Genomic DNA, 21957 nt, shown 5'->3' on the forward strand with positions numbered 1-21957 from the left:
TTTTTGCCTTGCACAATTAGGTGCACTTAACAAAATGTTATCAAAAAGAGGTGTCATCTTCAATTGTTTGCATAATTAATGTTACCCTAAATAGAAAGTTATCAAAAAGGTGTCTGAGTACATTTTATTTTGATTGTGTAGTTAATTTATCATTGGCTGTGTAATTACATTTATTAAAAGTTGTTTAAGCTCATTTTCTATTGGCCATGGCAGCAGTTGGTGACCAATTTACCAAAATGATTATCAAATGATGGAGAGGAGCATCATAAGTGGGAAAATATCCTGATGTATGGTGTAGACAAGTGCACTTTCAGCATTTTAAGGAGTTGATTCAGGTGCCTGGATCGTAGTGGTGGAGCTCTACTTTACAGTACCAGTACGATTATGGTAGTGATTCTTAGTGAATTCACCTAACAGATATCTCCAGGACATTGGTGGGTGTGTGGGTGCATTTAAGCTGATTTTTTACCTCTCTAAATGAAGCAGCCTCACGGATGCAAGCAGCCATGCCTGAAACTGGTGAATCAACTGGCATCAGAGCCTGGCAAGCCACCACAGGGTCAGTGCCAAAACGCAGGCCATCTCTTGGTTTATCTTCTTCTTTCACCCTACAACTCTATCTATATTTCTATCTGCCCAGCCAATCAGAACAATTTCAGCATAAACGGATTGTTTACTCATGGTCCGGAGATTTAAAGACAGCCTTTAATAATCAAGCATGTTGCTGAATCCGTGGTTAAAGCTTATATAGAGTGAAAATCTTATTTTAAAAATTATTTTTCTTTACCCCAAATTTTACATCTCAATCAGTAGCTGGTTTGGGACTTCAAAATGTTGGAGACAGTTGAGAAGGTATTGATCTCAGGTGGGTCTATCTAAGCGCTTGTCTAAATCAGAGTCTTAGCAGCGGGCAGTGAGCCGCAGTGAAAGTGGTCGCGCGCTGTCATGCAGGATAACTAAATCTGTGTTTGTTTTCTAAAGCAGATCCATTCCCTCCTCCCTTTCTCTCCCTTTTACAACCAGGCTGTTGCTTTGAAGCATGGTCTGCGCTCCTGACGAGGCTGCAGACTGGAATATCAAACAAGTAACCAGCATAACTCATTAAAAAGGGAAACATTTCATCTAACAAAAACTTATTCTCTATCTGTCTGTCACCAACTATCCATGCCATTCATAAAGAGAGAGAGAACATGAATAGACATCATAATGGCATTAAAGTGAAAAGGAAAATTCTGTATTATTTCTGTATATTATACTATATTATATTGATACAATGATACTGATAATGATAAATATATTCAATAAAATTCATCAATACATCTACAGTAAACATTAATTGCTATAAATTAAACAGTATTCTGATTTAATTCTGAATAAACAGAGAAAAACATGAAGGTGAGTTAATGATCAGAAATTTCATTTTTTGTGTGAACTATTCCTTACATTTTGTAAGTATGACTCCAGATCTTCTTCCTTTCATAAATGCTCACACACATCCAATACAAGATCTGTAGATTTACTGTCCCCTAGGTCAGTGCTTCTCAACTGGTTTTGCTTTAGAACCCAGATTTTAAATCAAATGGTGACCCAACACAGTAAAATACGTAACCTGTATTTAATGTAGCCTTGGTCACATTTTCTTTGATCCATAATTTGTCCATAAGTCTTGGAGGTCTAGAGGCCATTTATGTGTTTGCCCTTATATTTTGTAATGATGGCTGGCAAGGCAATGACAGGCAGACGAAGACGAGATGATGTGAAGAACCCAAGTGCAGTTTATTTCAAACGTGGAATCCAAAAACCGTAAATCAAACATGAAACAAAACAGACATAAATGACTTGACTTGACCATAGAACCAACATTACAAAAACACAATACCTTACAAAGGACCATGGCAAACATGAGGGTATAAACACATGGACAAGGGTAACAAGACAACCAATGAACAGACAGAAATATAAACAAGATAACAAGACTAATAAACTTAAACCAATGACAAACTAGAACTGATAACGAGTTAACAAGACCAGTGAAAACAAGACACATGAATATGGAGGGAAACAGGATGATCACATGACATGACATGGTAAAAGGGAATCACAAACAGGAAATAACATGACATGGAACCACATGACCTGAACATGAACTAAACTTTAAAAAAAAAAGACATGAAAACAAGAACAAAACACATAAACATGACATATCCCCCCACTAGGGGCGGCTCCCGATGCCCCAAAACTTAAACACAAAGTTCACTGTGAGGGAGCTGGGGGGGTGGGGGTCAGCCGTGGAGCAGAGGCGGGCCTGGACCATGGAGCAAAGGCTTGCTTTTGACATGGCATGGAGCAGTCTGGGGCTTGGCTGAGACATGGCATGGAGCAGACTAAAGCTTGGCTGTGACATGACATGGAGCAGACTGAAGTTCGGCTGTGACATGGCGTGAAGGAGATTGAGGTGTTATTGTGACAGGCTCAGGCGTTGCTGTGACATGGCATGGAGCAGGCTGAGGCGTGGCTTGGACATGGCATGGAGCAGGCTGAGGCGTGGCCGGGACATGGCATGGAGCAGGCTGAGGCGTGGCCGGGACATGGCATGGAGCCGACTCTGGCGTGGCCGGGACATGGCATGGAGCCGACTCAGGATCCGGGGCAGAAGGTGGCGCATGGTCGTCGACCATGACGAGGGACGCTGGGTCGTCGACCATGACGAGGGACGCTGGGTCGTCGACCATGACGAGGGACTATTTGAGCTGTTTGACTTCCTCTATAGAACTTTAATCTAGAAGATTTTTACTACAATTCAAATGGGTCGCATCAGTGTTGTGGTCTGTGCCGCGATATCGAGAGAGACAAATGCACTCTACAAAGTAAGTTAGAGCAGAGTGGATCATGGGCGCGAGTGGTTCTGTGATGACTTGGGCCACACTCGTGCGAAAACCAGGAATCAATCGCATCACTTTTTCAGATGAGAAGCATAAAAATAATAACGCAATATGACTATCATTAAGTTTGCCTTGGCTGCCCAACATTTCGCTTGGGTCATTAAAAAATTTAAATGGAGGAATAACCCTGGCATTGTTCTTCCCATGCTGTCTGTTGAGAATCACTGCCCTAGGTGACTGGAGAGAGAAATACTGCGGCCACAAAATTCGTCCTCTCTATTCTTCTGACTGACGTGTTTTCCTGGGCCAGTTATCACCAGTCTATGTCTCTTTAATGGAAGCACATCAGTCCAGCTGTCTGTTGTAAATTGCCTTGTTCAGTCTGAAAGGCCTTGTTTGTTTGTGTGTGTGTGTGTGTGTGTGTGTGTGTGTGTGTGTGTGTGTGTGGAGAGAGAGAGAGAGAGAGAGAGAGAGAGAGAGAGAGAGAGAGAAAATCTGATCTGTTTTATTTCAGACGCATACATGGGATTTTAACGTAACGTCTGGAATTATCCAATCCCTCAATCCCAGATCAGTGCTGTGACTAACCGCCCCACTTCTCTACCCTGACACCATTACCTCTGCTTGATGCCTCTCAGCACAAAACGCATTGCTTTATCTCATACGGAGCCCATGAAGTGTAAGACTTGATAAAGACTCAGCATAAACCCTTATATAGGAATTGGATTGGCAGACATAATACTCTCTTTCATTCTCTCTATATACATTTACAATCTGTCATAGGAAAAGAGTATACTGTTTGAATAAAAACATTAAAAAAGTAAAAAATATTATCTGCTTCCAATAAAATCCTAATCAGGCCAATGCAAATAATACAAAATAAATAAATAAAATGCTAATATTAACTAATACCGGCCACAGATACATCATGCATCCCCATTATTAGATATATGTTAGTATGTACTGATAGAGATAATTATCAGATGTTAAAATTAATTTTACATAATACAATCAATAATTTGCTGTGATTAAGTGAACAGACCATTTTTCAATTAAATTAATTTGCTAGTCGTTATGCTGACAGCATGACTAAGGATTTTCAGACACGAAACAAAATATTGTAAGTACATGTTTTTTTTTTTTTTTTTTAGAAGTTCATGACAGCAGGATGCGGTGGCCTAGATTCATCATTTGCTAGCAACGTGCGGCCCTGCACCCCATATCGTCAAATCTAGTGAAGACTGCAAGTTTGAGCAAAGTTAAGACTTTCATGTCAACAGATAGAGACTTGATCAAGACATACAGAAAGACGGAGGGTTTGGAAAGATCTGGGGGGATTCCATTTAAATAAGGAATCCTAATGAGTTGATCCGATGGGCAACATGGTAACTAGAAAGGATAGAATGGCCTTGTTTACACCTGGTATTAGCATCCGTCTCGGGAGATTCAGACACAAGTGGTCAGGCGAGAAGGTTTACACTGGTATTTAAATGCAACTCCTGTGATCGGATTTCTTGGAGGGCCTCTGATTTTGTGACTATGTTGCATTTTGAAAAATAAAAAATAAAAAAGTTAAAAAAAAGAATATTATTTTTTTAATTTTATGCTAATGCTTTGATGATTTGAGTGGAATGCCAGTTGTTATTTTATTCAAGTTCCCATCTTCACTGACCTTTCCAAAAACTTTTGATCAGATGCTTATTTTCTTTTAAAGCCAAATGTAACCAGCAAGTTTAAAACCCTTATTTTAGCACAAATGTTGATCGACAGGTGAGTAGGTGGTGCTTTGATGTTGTCCAACATCAGCATTTTTATATTACAAATAGAATGTGGTCATTTCTGACTACATTTGGTTTCTGACTACCTTTGAATGTGGTTTGAGCAATTAGATCACCAAACAGACTAAACCCTGTCTGCAACTGTATTCACCCACTGTTTACACCGTTATGAGCAGATCACCCAAGATGGATGTTAATGCTAGGTGTAAACATGGTCAAAAAGAAACTAATGGAGAACGCGAGGGTGGAGGGAAATACACTGTAGTAATACAGCAGAGTTCTCTGTTTAGTGAGTGGAAAAGCAAGGGTGGGAGGATGGGAAGCAAGGGTGGGAGGATGGGTAGATTAACCATTTAATCTCTAAATCGAGATGAGAATCGCTAAATCAGATTAATACCAAATCAGAACAGCACAAGCAAGACTGGCTCCCGTTTATTGATTTCCTTTTCCTTTAGTCAGCTGATTCAGGCGTTTCGACTCGAAACTGAAGAGAATTTGAAGGGTTTGAAGCAGAAAATTGCTGCCGCGCTCTGCAGATAAAACATGAACTCCATTCGTGATCCTCACACTGGCACTACAGGATGGATGGGAAGGGAGGGGTGCCTGTGATCAGGGACCTGGAAAACAGGTGTGTGTTGCAGTGCCACATGCATACACACTGAAACAGTCGCAGGTGCACACAGAAAAATACATTCTGCACAAAGACGTCACATACTTAGTCATGCAGAGGATGCTGAGGCTAAAAGGTTCATGCGCAGGATCTGTTCCAAAACCTACTGAGATGCCTTGGTGTCTACTGTCTAGACAGGCAGTTACCTGCTAAAGCAGCATCCTAACCAAGATCGGACTTCATAAGTGATAGATTTGGAGTGATAGATTCACATGAAACACACATGAGACTCAACTCACAATTGATTTCAATCGAGTTTGGATTTAACATGTTGCTAAGCTAACAATGTAATACTCTAATAAGCATTAAAAATACACAGCACACAAAATTATTGGGTAAATAGTAAATCAAAAGTACATTTATAATTGACATTTCTCTCGTCTGGTCAGCCATCAGGAGACTGGACTCACAATTGATTTAGATAGAGTTTGACATTAGCACATTGCTAAGCTAACAAAGTGACATTTTCATAAGCATCAAACTAAGCATAAGCATAGCACACACAAATATTGGGTAGAATTGTGAATTATAAGTCTATTTATAGTCAACATTTCACTAGTTTGGTCAGCCATCAGGATAGACACAGAACTAAAAATAAATATACTGATAAAAATACACAAAACTTATGAATTTTAAGTATATTTATAATTCAAATATCGTTTGTTCAGCCATATTTATTTGCTTGTTTGTTTTTTAGTTTAGAATTTGACCGAAACAAGGTATCTTAGGATGCAGCATAATTGTGCTGCTTTTTGGTACAGCCTTTGTGTCTGGAAGCACACATATGGTGCCTTAAAATGCTGCCTACATAGGCAGCTCACTAGGTGTCATTGTAAGGTCAACTTGATGCAAGCAAAAAAAAAAAAAAAAAAAAAAACGTTCCCATTAACACACTTCCCAACTCTAACTAAAGACCCTTTGCAAACAAAGGGACAGAGGACGCATGTGTGTATGATTATGCATGTGCATGCATGTGTGAGTTAATTTAGCACTTACTCCGGTTTTAGTGTTATTTGTGCAGTCAGCTGTGCAGCGCAGAAACACTCCGCACTGTCACATCCACTCCATTATTTAGATCAGGAGCTTTCACTCATGTTTAATTCACCATTGAGCGACTACGCCACATCTAGACCGAGTGGCACAGCACCAGCTAAACGTGCACCACAGACTCAAAAAACAATTGTGGAAATCCTGCAAATCTGATATAATAAGCATCTGAATGACAAAAGGCAAACTGCTGTTTAGGTATAAAAACTTAGTTTACCACCAAAGACTTTTCAGGGAGATTTCTGGGTTGAAATGTAATGTAATGTTCTTAGCAAGTAATGACACCCCATTTTAAAAGAGATAATTTTCCATTGTTAAAATACTTTTTTCGCCCAGCTCTGTGGTGCTATCAAACCACCATTGCATCATCCAATGGTGTGAGTTTGGGGTGGGACTATCTGTTCATCTAATCAATGAAGAAGGATGGGGCTTAAAGGTGCAGAAGCCAAACAATGTGCAATTTATGGTGCATGTTCATGGAAAAAAAATAAAATATAAACAATTTTGGCACAAAAACATTATGGTCATGTGGACCTCATGGACGAAAAAATAAATAATAACAAAATGTATCACCAAAGACTTATTTGAGTAAACTCTGGGAAATAAAAAAGCAAGTCAAAGTAATGACAACCTTATATAAATAAAAGCCAAAAACATAATGACGCTAGCATAAAAATTCTCACTGTGCACCATTTTGTAGTTCTTTGAAAACTGTAACTGGTGGCTCAAATGCTGCTTTAGCAGTATACAGGAGTTGCTAGCATTAATCCTTGAGGAAAATTCATCATAGCAATATTATTTGGGCTTTTCTTCCTGATCGGGGTGGCTTTCTGTGCATCACACCAGTATGGAATAAACTCAGCAACACTAGGTGAATTGGATCAAGCTCTCATCTGCATGCAGATGTTTAACCATAGAGCCTAAATGTCTGTATAATCACTTTCACAGCACAACTCCATCCAGTGAATGGCCCTGGCCAAACACAGTCCTGTATCACTGTCTGACAGTTATGACTCTCTTTCTCTAAGGAGGACAGACAAACAGACAAAGCACACACAATAAAAGACTTTTCCTGGCCTGCTTGTGACCTCTTGGGGTTAAGCAGAGGTTTGGCTGATGAGTTCTGCAGGTTTTTCAGCCTTACAAGCTCCCTGGCCCTTTGGTACACACCTGCTTCTGATCAGTGTCCTCCTTTATTATCCTTTTTCATCTGACAATTGGTTTTCAAAAGATTCCCATCAAATAAGAACACGTCTCCACACAGCAATAACAGACACGTTCATATCTCCAACACTGCAACGAATCATTTAGTTAATGACAGTCTGTATTTCATATAGTATTTTTGTCTTGTCTTCAAGTACTTCAAGTCCCTAAAAAAGATACTGTAAATTAATTTGAGAATCAAAATTGTGTAAGGTGAATACTTGTTTTCAGAGAATATATCTCAAATCAAGTTCAAGAAAAAAATAAAAAATAAAAAAAATATATTATATATATATATATATATATATATATATATATATATATATATATATATATATATATATATATATATTTTTTTTCTCTGAAAAAAAGAAAAATCTTATTCTTCTTAGGTAAATCAATTTTTATGATTTTTCACTGGAAAACAAGATGACAATACTGATTAAGAAAATGATTTTTTAATTTTATTTCCATAGTTAATGGTTCTAGATCAGCACAAATATTGGGGGAAAATGGTTGTAAATTGTAGTTTTTATTAACATGGGGGGCTAATTTTGTGAATCTTATGGTGAACAGGCCAATTTTCTCAAAACATCTCAAAATAGCGGTGAGCTAATCAAGAGAAGTGTTTTTGGCCATAGTTAACAATGCAATCAACTTTTAAATATTGGATACTATAAATATGATGAAATCAATAATAAGGGTGACTAACTGAATTAAATTCTGTCTGTAGTGGATATGAGCACCTTTTTCACATGGTAAGCACCAATAAGCAACAAGCCTGATGGGTAAACACAACAAATGAGACTGTCTGAAAGCTAAATTATTCAAATTTTGCCGAATCAGGTTTGCATGCGGTCACGTTATTACTTGGATTACATTTCAGTGCTAGACAAATTCACAGTCTGAATAATTGCATTTTTATGGTTGATGCTCATGCATCATTGGAAGTGTTCATTCCCCTAAAATTTTTAATCCAACTAAGAAGGGGATTTGGAGTCGGGAAAATCGCTTTAACCTGCCTGAGAGGCAATGATCTATATGGGTGAGTATACCACACATACATATTCCAGCCTCCCAGATCCTCAGAACACCATAGGTGAATTATGGACTGGGCCAATGGGGCCAGTGCCCAGGGGCCCTTGACTACCAGGGGCCCTGGGCTGCCAGGTCTCACGGCCCATCAACTTTGAAAACAAATTTTTGTATATGCATAAATATGTGGGCCCCACAGCTATACAGGCCCCTGTGACTATGAGGGCCCCCAGCCCTCTTATAGGACCCTTTAGCCTTCCTGTTTCTAATTACAATATTTGAGCCACTCTTTAATCTTATAACACCACCTGGTGAAAGTTTCCATGCTCTTCTGGAAGTAGAAGACCTTGTAAAATAATTTCCAAAATAGCTACCTTCATATTTTGATGCACTCATCTTTTTTATGTGAAATCTCTGTTAATTTTGATAAAGTAAAATTAACAATAATGTTTATATTTTTACTGATATTTCAAAATTAGTATGTATTGAATTCAAGCAACATGTGCTTTAAATTCATTATTTTACAGAAAAATAGGTTTAAACAGGTTTAAAAATATATCATTTTCTGACTATTATTTCACATGTTAGGCTTTATATGGTTAAGCTTTATTCTTTGGATAAAAGGGCTGTTGAACATAAACGTTTCTTATAATATTCATTGCTACAACTGCATGTTTGCCCTAAATCACAAAAAAATAACTTGGCTTAGGAAAAAGAAAATACTGATATTTTACTTTCTGTGGTTCAAAAGTACTGATTAAACTAGATACGTAAAGTTTGTTGAGACAAACTATAATGTTGGTTTGACAAAACCTTGTCTGAAATGTTTAAATAGTTTTAAATGCTTAAAGTTAGAAATATTTACAGGTTTAACAGTAAGAAAAAAAGAAAGAAAGAAAGAAAGAAAGAGCATCTTAAAGCTGATTAAAGGTGCTGTAAGTGTTTTTTTGTTTTTTTCATGGAAAAGTATGCAAAAAATGTTCCTACTCCCTTAAAGATATTCATGAAATAAGTGTCCTGAGATATCTCACTCCTGAGAGGTCTCTGTGACAGCTGTAGTCTTTGTAAACAGCAAACATGCTTTTCACCTGTCAATCATTTTGCTCGTTCTCATAGTGTTGTATTCGAAGTGGATTATTGAGCCTATGATTCATAATGATTGTCAGTTGAGGGCGCTATTGTGCCACTGTTGAATTTGACAGCCACAGGAACAAACAATGCTGCTCATTTGCTTGGTTTAGGTCTCAAAATTCTCTTTGGTGGGCTGGGTTTTGGAAAGAGGAGGCGTGGCTAATTCAACGGCTCAGTCACGTGAAAGCTTCAGAACGCTAAAACCACTTGCAGCACCTTTGAAGGGCTTGTGTGAAAGTTTTGAGTGCTGAAGTTTTAAATTATGAATATTCTAAAACAGACTCTGTCAGTGTAAATGTAGTCTAGGGGACTTTTGGACACTTTGAAAAGGCTAAAATGATGCCTTGGCAAGTTTTTTTTAATGGAAGAATAATAATGGTAGGCAAGTTGTAGGGTCATTCCAAACAGAATTTCACAAAAAAAATGACAAAATGACCACTATCTTTGAGCCCACACCTTTCAGCCCTTCAAAGCTCTCACAATGGTAAAGTCTTTGACGCGCTTCCTGACTCCTCCTCCACGTGACGCGTGACATTACCAACGAGCTTACATCATCCCTTTCATGAGCTCATGTCACAGAGATGAACAGAAGCTAACATTTGTAGTTAAAAAGTATATAAGTATTGTTTTGTTCAGAAGACCTTTATTTGTCGACTGGAGTCGTGTGGATTATTTTGATGCACCCAAAAGATGCATTTTGGACCGTCAAAACATGGAGGACATTCACTTGCATTGTTTAGAGGAGGAGGCCTGAAATGAAATCCTAAAAGTCTTAAATTCTGTTTTGATGAAGAAAGAAACTCAGATACATCTTGGATGACCTGAGGGTGAGTAAATTTTAAGCTGGCTCTGTGGTGCTATCAAACCACCTCAACATTGGCTCATCCAATGGTGTGAGTTTGGGGTGGGACTATCTGTTCATCTAACCAATGAAGAAGGATGGGGCTTAAAGGTGCAGAAGCCAAACAACGCGCAATTTATGGTGCATGTTCATGGAAAAAAAAAAATATATATATAAACAATTTTGGCACAAAAACATTATGGTCATGTGGACCTCAAGGACGAAAAAATAAATACTAACAAAATGTATCACCAAAGACTTATTTGAGTAAACTCTGGGAAATAAAAAAGCAAGTCAAAGTAATGACAACCTTATATAAATAAAAGGCAACAACATAATTACGCTAGCATAAAAATTCTCACTGTGCAAAATTTTCATTTTAGGGTGAACTATTCCTTTAATGTCAATGTTAATCTGTAATTATTCAGTGAGGTAACCTACAATAATACATTAAATGAATGCTAGACAATGTTCAAGATAATGCAAAAAGACCCATTCATTAGTGTAACGTAACTTGGTTACACAGAAAATATATACATTCTGTTATTATAAAACAATTGAGCATCGATATATCAAAATGACAGTTGTGATGAAATCACATCAATACTGAATTGTGTCAATATATTTATAATGTACAGTCTATTTTATAAACAACTACTGTCATCATCCACCAAATTTAGCTAACAGCTATTGATAAAGCTGGCTAGCTAGCTAACGCTGACATAGGCTATCGTATTAATGCAGTAAATGTATCATGCAAAGAAAGGTGATTACTTACAGTCTCGCATAGTCAGACCTTTATCCACACTTTGTTTTAGCCCTGTTCCAGCACTGGAGTGTCAAATATAATATGCATTCTTAAAGTTTGTAGTAAAACAATCATAACTGTGTAATTTTAATTATGCTACTTCATCTGCTAGCATGATGCTGGTGAATCACATTCAGCCTCTTTGTACATTATGTCTTTGTTTTGGTTGATGCTCACGTCCCTATGGAGTGTGTGCGCGATCACGAGCAACAGGTAGATGGCTGCAGTTCACTTATCGGCCACATATGTCATTAATAACAAGGGTTTCTGAATCTTACATACTGCACCTTTAAGAACATCGGCTGTTGAGCAAACGTGTTTCGGTTGAGTGGTTTCTTTACCACATCCGTACTGTGTGTTTGAATTAATCTGACTGTAAATAACATAACAGGTATTAAAAGAGACTTAAATCAATGAAAATCGATTGCATAGATCTCAACATTAAAAAGTAATTGGACCAGGGGGCCCCAAAAGAAAATTGGTCCCAGGGCCCTTGCTAGTCATAATCCGCCCCTGCAGAAGACACAATAAAGCATAAACAATTAAGGAGTGATCGAAGTGAGGTAGAAGGGACGGCTTATCCTTGATTCAAACAAGAAATTGACAGAAAGTCCAAAAGAACTTCCAAACCTCACCTTTGCAGTAGAGGAGGACAGTATGACCAAAATGTTACATCACGGTATGAGTCATTTTATATTTACATATATAAAAACAGCTGTTTTACATTAAGTAACACGCCTGCCGTTGGTCAAAAAAAGAGATAGTCCTGCCCCCAACTCATGCCATTTGTTAAGTAATGTTGTTGGTTCGGGTCTAAACGGGTCATTTAAAACAAACTGGAACTTTCATAGCACCACAAGAAAATTAACCTTTGAATGGCTTAAAGTTGTTTCTGCATATTAAGCTGGGATAGAAGAAGTATTTGAACACAAAGTTACATTCGATCAATACATTGATTTGAAATTCTGTTTGTTGATTGGTTGGTCTCTATGGAAATAAAAGTTGTACCTTTTCATAGGAGCCAAGATGTACAATATCTTACGATTTTGCCATCTCATTATTACGATTTGTCATGATATACAGTAGTATAAAGAGTATAGTAGCATCTCTTCCGGTTGACACGGTATACAGTCATAACGCTCTACTTTGCAGCAATATTTCCTTTATGATGAAGGGGAAATAGCTAACACAAAACTGGACAAACACAGCCCAACAAGGCGTAGTGATTGTATTTTTGGACTATCAATAGTGATGTATTTGCGATATTTGGCATTTGTGCAGGCAATGTATTCTGCTCACTGAAGCTGAGTGGATTGAGAATGCTGCTTCTGTTGTGGCACAGTCAATTTCATCTTGAGCACCGCTGTGGATGGTTCATGTTAATAGCTTTCCATGCTGTTAATTTCAGGAATGGCTGGGCAGACCCCATGGATCATTCCGGCTTGATGATGAGGTGTGGAATCCTAACCTCTACTGCTCCTCAACAACACCTCTTACCTGTAAATCTATCCTCGCTTTGTTTTTACATGGTAATAATTAAAAGCCATGTTTGCCCAGCTAACAAAAGTCACAGTTTCTCTGCTCCAAAACCTAATGAGCTGCCTTGTAAGGCCACGTCCACACTAACATGTTTATGATTGAAAACGTGAAGCGCACAAGAGACTTGGTTAACGTTTGCTTTAGCATGTTGCTAACAAAGTGATACTCTAATAAGCATAGAAATACATAGCACCCACAAACATCTGGTAAAGTAATGCATTTGAACTCTCTTTATTTCTCAGTATTAAGCATCTTTGTTCATCCGTCACAATGCACAATGATAATTCAGGTGGTACTGCCTTTGAATTTGGCCAAAAGAAGGCATCTTAAGGATCCACATCTAAGAACAGCCTTTGAGTTGGTAGTGCACCTTTGTTGCCCTAAAATGCTGCCTACGTAGGAAGCTCACTAGGTTTTGGAACAGAGCCAATGTCTTTGCCAAGTCTGCAATACTTGACTACATTTGACTATAATTCAGGACTACAGCAAACAGACACACTTGGTAATTACATTTCATTAAAAGACCATGAATGTTTCAAAAAAACTGAACATGGCCACTTTAAAGAAAATACAATAACATTTTGTATAATGTATAAACTTGGGAGAAATGGAAGAAATAACACAATGCACCACATTGTTAAACGCCTTAAAAGAAAAGCAGTTAAAACTGTTAAACGGCCTCAGCGCTTGACTGCAACTCCTATTTTCTAAAATCAGGTGCTTTGGCTGGAACAGAGTCGCTTAACCTTAGCTTCTGTTCTGCTTATTCTCATACTTGATATGAATTGGAAATTCTTTAAGGGGGGGGGAGTCATGACAAAGTAACCTAATGTAAAAAGTAATAAAGGTTTTACTTGGGAATAAAACAGATCTTCAACGCAATGGGGCATTTGGAAAAACAATTGAGGAGTGTTAACCATCTGTCTGAATTTACCCCAGTTTCTCATGGGTGGGGTAGAACAAGTGATGGTTTTACACCCACACACACTTGTTTGCCAGTTAAACCATTTATTGATGGGGTCAAAACAGCTTGTATATCACTTAAAACTTCAAAAGGGGGCTGACATTAATAGGCTCACCTTTTGACCTACAAGTGAATGACCAAATTCCTGCCTTTGCACATAAAGAATAGTAAACCCATTTGACGCAAAAGGGAGCTGAGCTTTTGTAGCAAACGGCACAAATTTTTTCTTCACTGAACACTTTTGCACATTTGTACACTTCCGTGAAAGACCCCAGGCTATCTGATATTGCTCATCACAGCGGTTTAGAGAGCGTTGGCAAAATTCACAAATTAAAAATGCCACTCAAAGATGGCTTTCACAGTCAATGGGATAATCAAAACACGCGGGGGGGGGCATTTCACAAGATGTACTTCTCCTCTCTCTTGATTGAACCACTTCAAACGAAATTCAAACATGATTCCTGCAGCCAAGAAACTAATCCCTGATCTTTTACATGAACCAGAGGATCATATCCACACAAATCAGGCAAGACTTTCTGATCAAACAGCATAATCGCACTGAATCAGCTGTCATGTTTGCTGAAAAGGGGACTCATGGGCAACGATGCCAGCCAGTTTGTTCCATCCCATGACTTTCTTTTAAGCAATATTAAAAGTCAATATGACAACAATATTGACACCCTTTACTTTCTTAGTACACACTCCTGGACTTATTGTAAATTATTCATGGGCACACATTAAAAACACAATAATTATTGCTATTGTAATACAGTATTTCATCAAAATGTAATTTCTGGCTGACGTCACCAAGCCCTACTTTTCAATGACCTGTCATAAAGAGACCACTTCTCACAATCCGATCAATTCTCAATGGATATTCTTTATTGTTGAATATCCTGTTTAATTCTGAAATGTCACATGGGTTGCAAATGGCATTTAATTTTGACTTTTAATGTAGGCTTTACCATCAAATTGAGAGATATTATTAATTTCAATCCCATGGATTTTTGAAAATAAAATGTACAAACACGGCCCAAATTTTTTCTTTTTTGGTCAATCAGTTCCGATTTTTCAACAATTGATTGACATGCTGAAACTTGTAAATTACAGCTGTATCAATCATCCAAAGAATTTAAGAAAAAAAATATCTGCTGTGTCATATACAGTATATGGTCATGAAAATATTATGTACATAAACACACTTATAAAACACATTTCATATCATTTATAAAGCTAATTTCATTTCAAGTAGTGGCTGAAAGTGCTTTAGAAACAAGTGAAAAAGCATTTTGGGCATTTTTTCTTTCCCTGATTAACTTGCTTGATTCCAACATACACCACTATCCTGGGTATTTCACACTGAAACGTCCCTCATAGTTCAGCTGATGTTTGTGGTGGACTCAAGTATTTAAGATAGGCTATAGATTCTTCCATGAAATACTCCTTAACCAGGAAAAAACATGATGAATGCTTCTAAAGCTTCCTAAAGCTCTCCATTCCATTAAAAGAAAAAGTAACGCAATAAAAAATATCACCAGAGGAAATTAAAATTTACGAATCAATGTAGATTTGCCAAAAAACTGGAGGTAAGAGGAATATGTCCATATACCATCTGTTTGGCCTCTCGTAGGGATAGCTGTCATGTTATTATCACTATCAAAAGGCACAGTACATTCGATTACTCTACTCTTCCATCTATTTTGATTTGCCATATTGAATGCATTTTAGCCAAGGATTCTCTTCTAGTCTCTCTTCTAAGATTTACCCATCCCTTGAGTTTTTATAAGAACAAGTGGAATTACAGCACAGACACGCTGTATCACAATCCATATAATCACAACACGTTGCCGAAATTCACTTTACACGTTAAAAATGACAGCAGGCAGGAATTTTCTGTGCTCCTGGAGGAAAAGCACTGAATCAAGTAGATCTCTGAATGAACTTCCCTTGAAAAAAAGCAGGCAAGTTCATAAAGTATCAATCCATTGATTGATCTGGCCTGTTGCGGAGCCATTTCAGGCATTATCAATAGATCAGCACACCCGAGAGATTCCATAGCTGCATTTCAACTAACAGTCTGCAAATTGCCCTATTATTAGATTAGTTTGGCAGGTTCCTACTCTGCAATAAAAGGGAGTGTGAACCTTGCTGTCCCTGAGCAGATCATTTTAAACTATGGCAGTTCAGTCCATGTTTTTCAAGGAGCCTTGGGTGCTGAATCACAGCATCAGCGAGCAAAAGAATGCTGCATCCATTTAATTCATTAAGCTTCTTTACTCAGCTTCACAGTAATGTTAAGTGTTCTGATGTTCATGGTGCTGCATTTTGAGCTGATATTTGAGTGATTGCTTTGCCTCATGAAGAGAAAGAAAAATAACCACATGTCTCTTTAAGACCCTTACTTTAGCTGTTAATTGCAATGCACGTGTCTTTCCAACACAAGGTGGACAAAGCAGGATGCATTTAAAGGAATATTCCAGGTTCAACACTCAATCGACAGCATTTGTGGCATAATGTTGATTTCCACAAAAATTACTTTTGACTCTTCCCTCCTTCTCTATATAAAAAAGAGAAGGTAAAACTAAGGTACTTACAATGGAAGTGAATGTGGCCAATTTTTGGAGGATTTAGAGGCAGAACTGTGAAGCTGACATAATTTTATGAAAGCACTTACATTCATTTTTCTGCTTAAAAGTGTGTATTATTTGAGCTGTAAAGCTGTTTAAATAATAATTTTATTCGAGAGAACAGGGTTTACGGCTTCACGTCGTCATGATAATGAAGCTGTAAAGGTAGATATAACTTTACACTAAAAAGGTTAGTGATTTTAACACACTAAAATCATATTAACACGCATTTTGTTTGTCTTGTTGCTATACATTTGAAACAGTGAGTATTTGAATGTTTACAGATTGGCCTCATTCACTTCCATTGTGATAGGCGCAGTCACTTTTACCTTTACTAGGTGAAATTCCGTGAGCAAAGAAGGCGTGGGCGAATGTTGAGCCCGTATAAAACCAGCAAAATACTAATTGCCAAACAGCCTCTTTTTATTGCTGCACTTTATACTCTTAGAGACTGAAGTTAAAAATAAATTTGCCGCTAAATTATATCTTTGTCCATTGTGAATATTACTAAGCACCGCCCCCACACAGAGGTCACTGACAAACCAAGCAACTTCCTACTGGTAGACTGGAAATGCGGGAAATTCACCTTTCAATGTTCACCAACTTGAACTCCACGAGGGGAAATTCTTCGCCACCGTAAGTCCATAGTGCGAAATTCATGATCGCGCAAATTCCCACTGAGTTGACTGTATTTTGCCTGCTGAATTTCATCATGCGTAACCCAGATTTTTTTTTTTTTTTTTTTTTTTTTTTAAAGGAGGGACAAGTGTATATAAATGTTTGTGGTAATCAGCATTATGACACTACTGCTGTTGATTGAGCTTAGCTTGTATTAAAGGGCACCTATTATGGTTTTTCAAATATTACCTTTCATGTAGTGTGTTATATAGCTGTTTGTGAATGTAAAAAAGGCAAAGTTTCAAAAATCAAAGCGCACAACAAATGGAGTTATTGACTCCCAAAAGAAAGAACCGATTCTGAACACCTGAAATGAGTCGTTAGTAATTCCAGACTTACTTCCTGTACTAACCTACGTAATTTGGTAACAAAAAAACCCGCCTCTGGTCTTCATTGGCTGCTCGCGAACAGCTTTGATCCGCCCTCAAACACTACACTAAGTGGTAGACCAATCACAGCAGAGTAGGCTCTCTGAAAGGAGGAGTTTAGAATGAATCCTTTGGAAGGTTTCATTGAATGAGTCGTTTTTGACACTGGGAAAAAAAGGTAATGCTGCAATTTAAATCATGAGCAAATTAAAGTGTTTTTTGAACTTGGATGCATGTAAATCTATTGTATGTGACCTTTCAAACAAAATTAGGCATGTTTAAAAACCATAATAGGTGCTCTTTAAACTCTGAATGTTCCCTTAACATGCTTAAGTTGTGTATAACATTTATATGATTTATACTTTTGGTATGCTCTCATAACCTCTCCCACCATTAAATGGGCTGGAATTTTACTTAACATGACTTTTAAGTCATAAATGATAGACTACACAGAAAGTAATGATTTTATGCATCTGACTAGTGTCAAGAAGGTTAAATATTTTGCTCAATGATTGCTAATGGTCTGAGATGCTAGACAATCAATTATTACTTAAGTAATTCCTTACCCATAAGAATAAACCACCTTTTGCAACCTTCAACAATTTTGCTTAGGCATTAACAACTTTTTTTAAATAAATTACATGATATGCGATATCTATACAGGATCTAGATCTCTGCTTGGTTCAAACAAGGTTCTTCTACGTTTGGGTTCATGCCAAAGGCAACATGTTAAAGCAAAGTTATTATAGTCTTGCTTAGTAAAAGAAATGATAAAATCCAAAAACAATGAAAGAAAATAACTGTTAAGTTAAGAGTGGGGTATTCAGTGAGCCTTGCAAAACCTTTATGAAAGATTCTATCACTAAACAAAGTGGCAATATATTGAGACGCAAAAGATCCTTGAGATGTTTGCCCTTGAAGGTTTTAATCAAGCTTGCTCAAAGTCTCCATCAAGCTTGTCTCATCACTTAAGAATGAAAAAGGGAGATGCCAAAGAAAAGCAGAAATCACCCAGTGACAGGATGTGCATGGGTTATCACAAAGGCCTTTCACTCAGTTGACCCTGCACAGCTGCTTTGACTGGCTTAGCTTTATTTTCTACTGATCCAGTGGGGGCAGGTCAGGGAAGAGCTCTAAGACCAGCCAATACATCAGACAGTTTTTTTTACAACATTAGAGGTCAGCGGTGCAGTATTGATTGGAAAATATACTCTCAAGAGCAGTTTATTAAAAGACACCTAACACAGGGCCAACAGTGACGCCCTGTCCGAGTCTCTGGGGAAAGCACATGAACTGAATTGTCTTGCTGATAAAGAATCCGGATGCAATTAAAAGGGAATTGTATATTTAAATCAGGTTATTGTGTCACTCCATGTGATGTTTTGTTTCACAGGAAGAGAGGCTCATAAAAGAAGCCGGGTAGACAAGATAAACAGCAATAAGAGAAGACAGCCTTTCGGATCCTCACAAAGGGGTCACACCCATATATAACACTCACAAACGAAGCGCTCTGATGCTTTAATCTGACAGTCAATGGTCAGTTAACTAATTGAAATCCATTATAACCCATCCTTGACTAGAACACATAACTGTTGCACTTTGGAGCATTATAAACCTTATTAATTGCCAGCATTAATTGGTCCTTACAAGAATATCTGGCATGTTGAGTCATGAAAAAAAAAAAAAAGGTTAGATAGCAAAACATATTTGTTAGTTAAAGCAGCAAGTTCCTTATAAATTTACTGAAATGTAATTTCATGTGAACGCTTCGTCACAATGGGTTACTTGATCCGTCACTTCACTCATTTGGCATATATCAGCCTATGATGTTGCCAACAAAAGAATCAAGTAAAAATTTAATGGGTGACTTTTATATTTAAAAATGAATTATTATTATTCTATTGATGGAACTCACTTATGCTATGCTTTTGCTATACCTAAATATACATATAATTATGCTATACTTATTGCTGCTACACTACAAAATAGTTGACAGTCTACAGCTCATTTTCTATGTATTTCTTGTCCTATGTATCTATCGTTCTGTTCTGTGTATTTATTGTCCTGCACTCTGTTGTGTACTGCACTTTATGCAGTCTTGCATACTGTTCTGTGTTGCACCATGGTCCTGGAGTAACGGCATTTCGTTCCTATGTATATAAGCTATAAAGAGGAATGACAATAAAAACCCACTTGACTTGAATGCTCTTTATATACTAATTTAACCACCTTTCGGGTTTCGAATACCGAATTACCCGAGCTTTCTAATCTAGCGCAGCATCACTATCGCCATCTGCCTGCATCTCATGCTTTCATGTGTTCAGTTTGCGCACATTTATCATCATTTTGCCAAATGTAGAATATAAGGGTTGAGTTTAATTTACAGTGTGCCAAGCCTTGTTTTTAGCGTCACATGGACAGGTTGAGTCGTTTAAAAACGCCTGGTGATGCATTTGATAGACACATACTTGTCCATTACGAACTGTTATGCATTTAACTTTGATATTCTTAACGGACTTACCTGGAGCGTTTAAAGCGACCAGCAGGAGTATCCAAAAAGTCGCCAACATCGCCATCGCACTTTACGCCTTGCGCCAAATATCCGATCTGATACTGCGATCTGCAACGAGCGATTCGGTAATTCATGCAACTTCGACAGAATCCACTTCAGTCCAGCCCTTCACAATTCGACAGAAAATCGACGAGAATGCAGTGTGCTTTCGTTCAACTGTTAATAAAACTGCACTTAACGCAACGTCTGCAGTTGTTGCGCGATAAAAGCGGGAATATGCCGAGGGAAGAGTTGAGTACAGCCAGGTATCTAGATCACGTCCAAAGCCCGTGTAATTGCGAACAGATGCTCAAAGAGCAGTGCGACTCTCTATCGGACTCTGCAGATCGAAAAGTCGTGAGAAACCGCTCGACGAGGGGGACGAGACGGAGAAGTTCAGAAAACAACAGTTTTCAGGTCAAGAGATCCCGCTATAACAGACGCATCCCGAGCGCTGAATCCAGTTCGGCTGTTCAACCCCCTCCTGTTTGATGCCTCAATGACAAGTCCCCAAAACAACAGCGCCCTGAATAACTTAGCGTTTCATGCATCCAATCCGTTTGCTCCGCAATACAAAAGTGTATAATAGGATTCTTCGCTACTTCTGCGCAGAAGCAACCAAAATATACCCTAGAAGTCCCAACGGTCCCGCTCAATTCCCTCAATTTGGGAGTCTGGGGATTATCAGATTATTATTGCTGTGTGTTGTAGACGTCGGAACGGACCTGGAATCCGTCCGTCTTTCACACCAAGCAGTTGTTTCCCGAGAAAACGGATCGATTATCCAGTAAATGGCAACAATCCCGTGGTTTGGAGGACTTCTGGCAATGCCGCCACAACCTGAACTGTTGTAGTGTATCAGATACACGCGCGAGCTGAGATCCGAATCAGGGTGACGTCAGAAAAAGGCGGGGCTTCTACTCTCGTGAAGCGTAGGAGGATTTAGGAGCCATTGTTCAAAGTTTACTCTGAGGGACAGGTAGAAAGTATCAGATGCAATGAAAACTGCGCTTATTGAGATGTTTTACAAGACAAAACTGTTACAACATAACCGTGTAGTTTTTTAGCTCACGTGTTTACAAGAATAACTTATTTTATCCCCCAAGTTTACTTTCTTTGATAAAAAACCTCCCAGTGACACTGAAGAGACTTTGCGGTTTTAACGATGACGTTTGGAGTTTAAACTTTACTCTAATCCCCAATATATGGATATGTATCACTTTAGCCATGTATTAACTGTCCTTACTAGTTATTTTTCACACGTTTCAGGTTGGACAGTCAGTGACAGACTGTGAGGTGATTGAGGAGGTGGAAATAGTAAAACACTTCCCTCTACTGGTCACTCCCACAGAGGGACAAGACTGTGCGAGGCAGAACACTGGCCAGCTGTGTTGTGGTTTATGGTTAGTCATTTACCCTCTTTACAGACCCACTACGACAAGGTAATGAGGGCAGTGTACAGGTAAACTCTGAAATCTATCAAAAATGCTGCCACATTGGTGTGGGTAGTGTAATAAACATATTTTATCACATATAGTTTTTATTTTATTATTATTATTATTATTATTATTATTATTATTATTGTTGTTGTTGCTATTTTACAAAAGCTTCAAATGTGCCTCATCCAATTAGAATGTAGATTCAGAACTATATTAGCTTTACTGTTACTCCAGTATTTCATTAGGTGAAGCTATTTATACTATTGCCAGACTTATAATGCATTTGTCATGAATAACTGTATCTTTTGGTTTGCATCTATCAAATTACACATAAAAAGTAAAATAATCAAATTACATTTTAGTACATTTTAAAGTAAATTATTGAATTCACTTGAT

General features: G+C 37.9%; 1 protein-coding gene across 4 annotated transcripts in view; it reads right to left on the bottom strand.

Moving 5' to 3' along the window:
* LOC127455715 (nectin-1-like) overlaps window positions 1-20978 on the bottom strand; it is a 327445-nt gene extending 306467 nt beyond the window's left edge. For all 4 annotated transcript variants that reach the window (XM_051723783.1, XM_051723786.1, XM_051723787.1 and 1 more), the window contains exon 1: window positions 20093-20978. In XM_051723783.1, coding sequence (XP_051579743.1) covers window positions 20093-20147 — 55 coding nt within the window. In that variant the 5' untranslated portion in view covers window positions 20148-20978. The remainder of the gene's footprint in view (window positions 1-20092) is intronic.
* Window positions 20979-21957: the final 979 nt, after the last annotated feature.

This window comes from Myxocyprinus asiaticus, chromosome 18 (assembly GCF_019703515.2).
Source record: "Myxocyprinus asiaticus isolate MX2 ecotype Aquarium Trade chromosome 18, UBuf_Myxa_2, whole genome shotgun sequence".
Classification (NCBI taxonomy): domain Eukaryota; kingdom Metazoa; phylum Chordata; class Actinopteri; order Cypriniformes; family Catostomidae; genus Myxocyprinus; species Myxocyprinus asiaticus.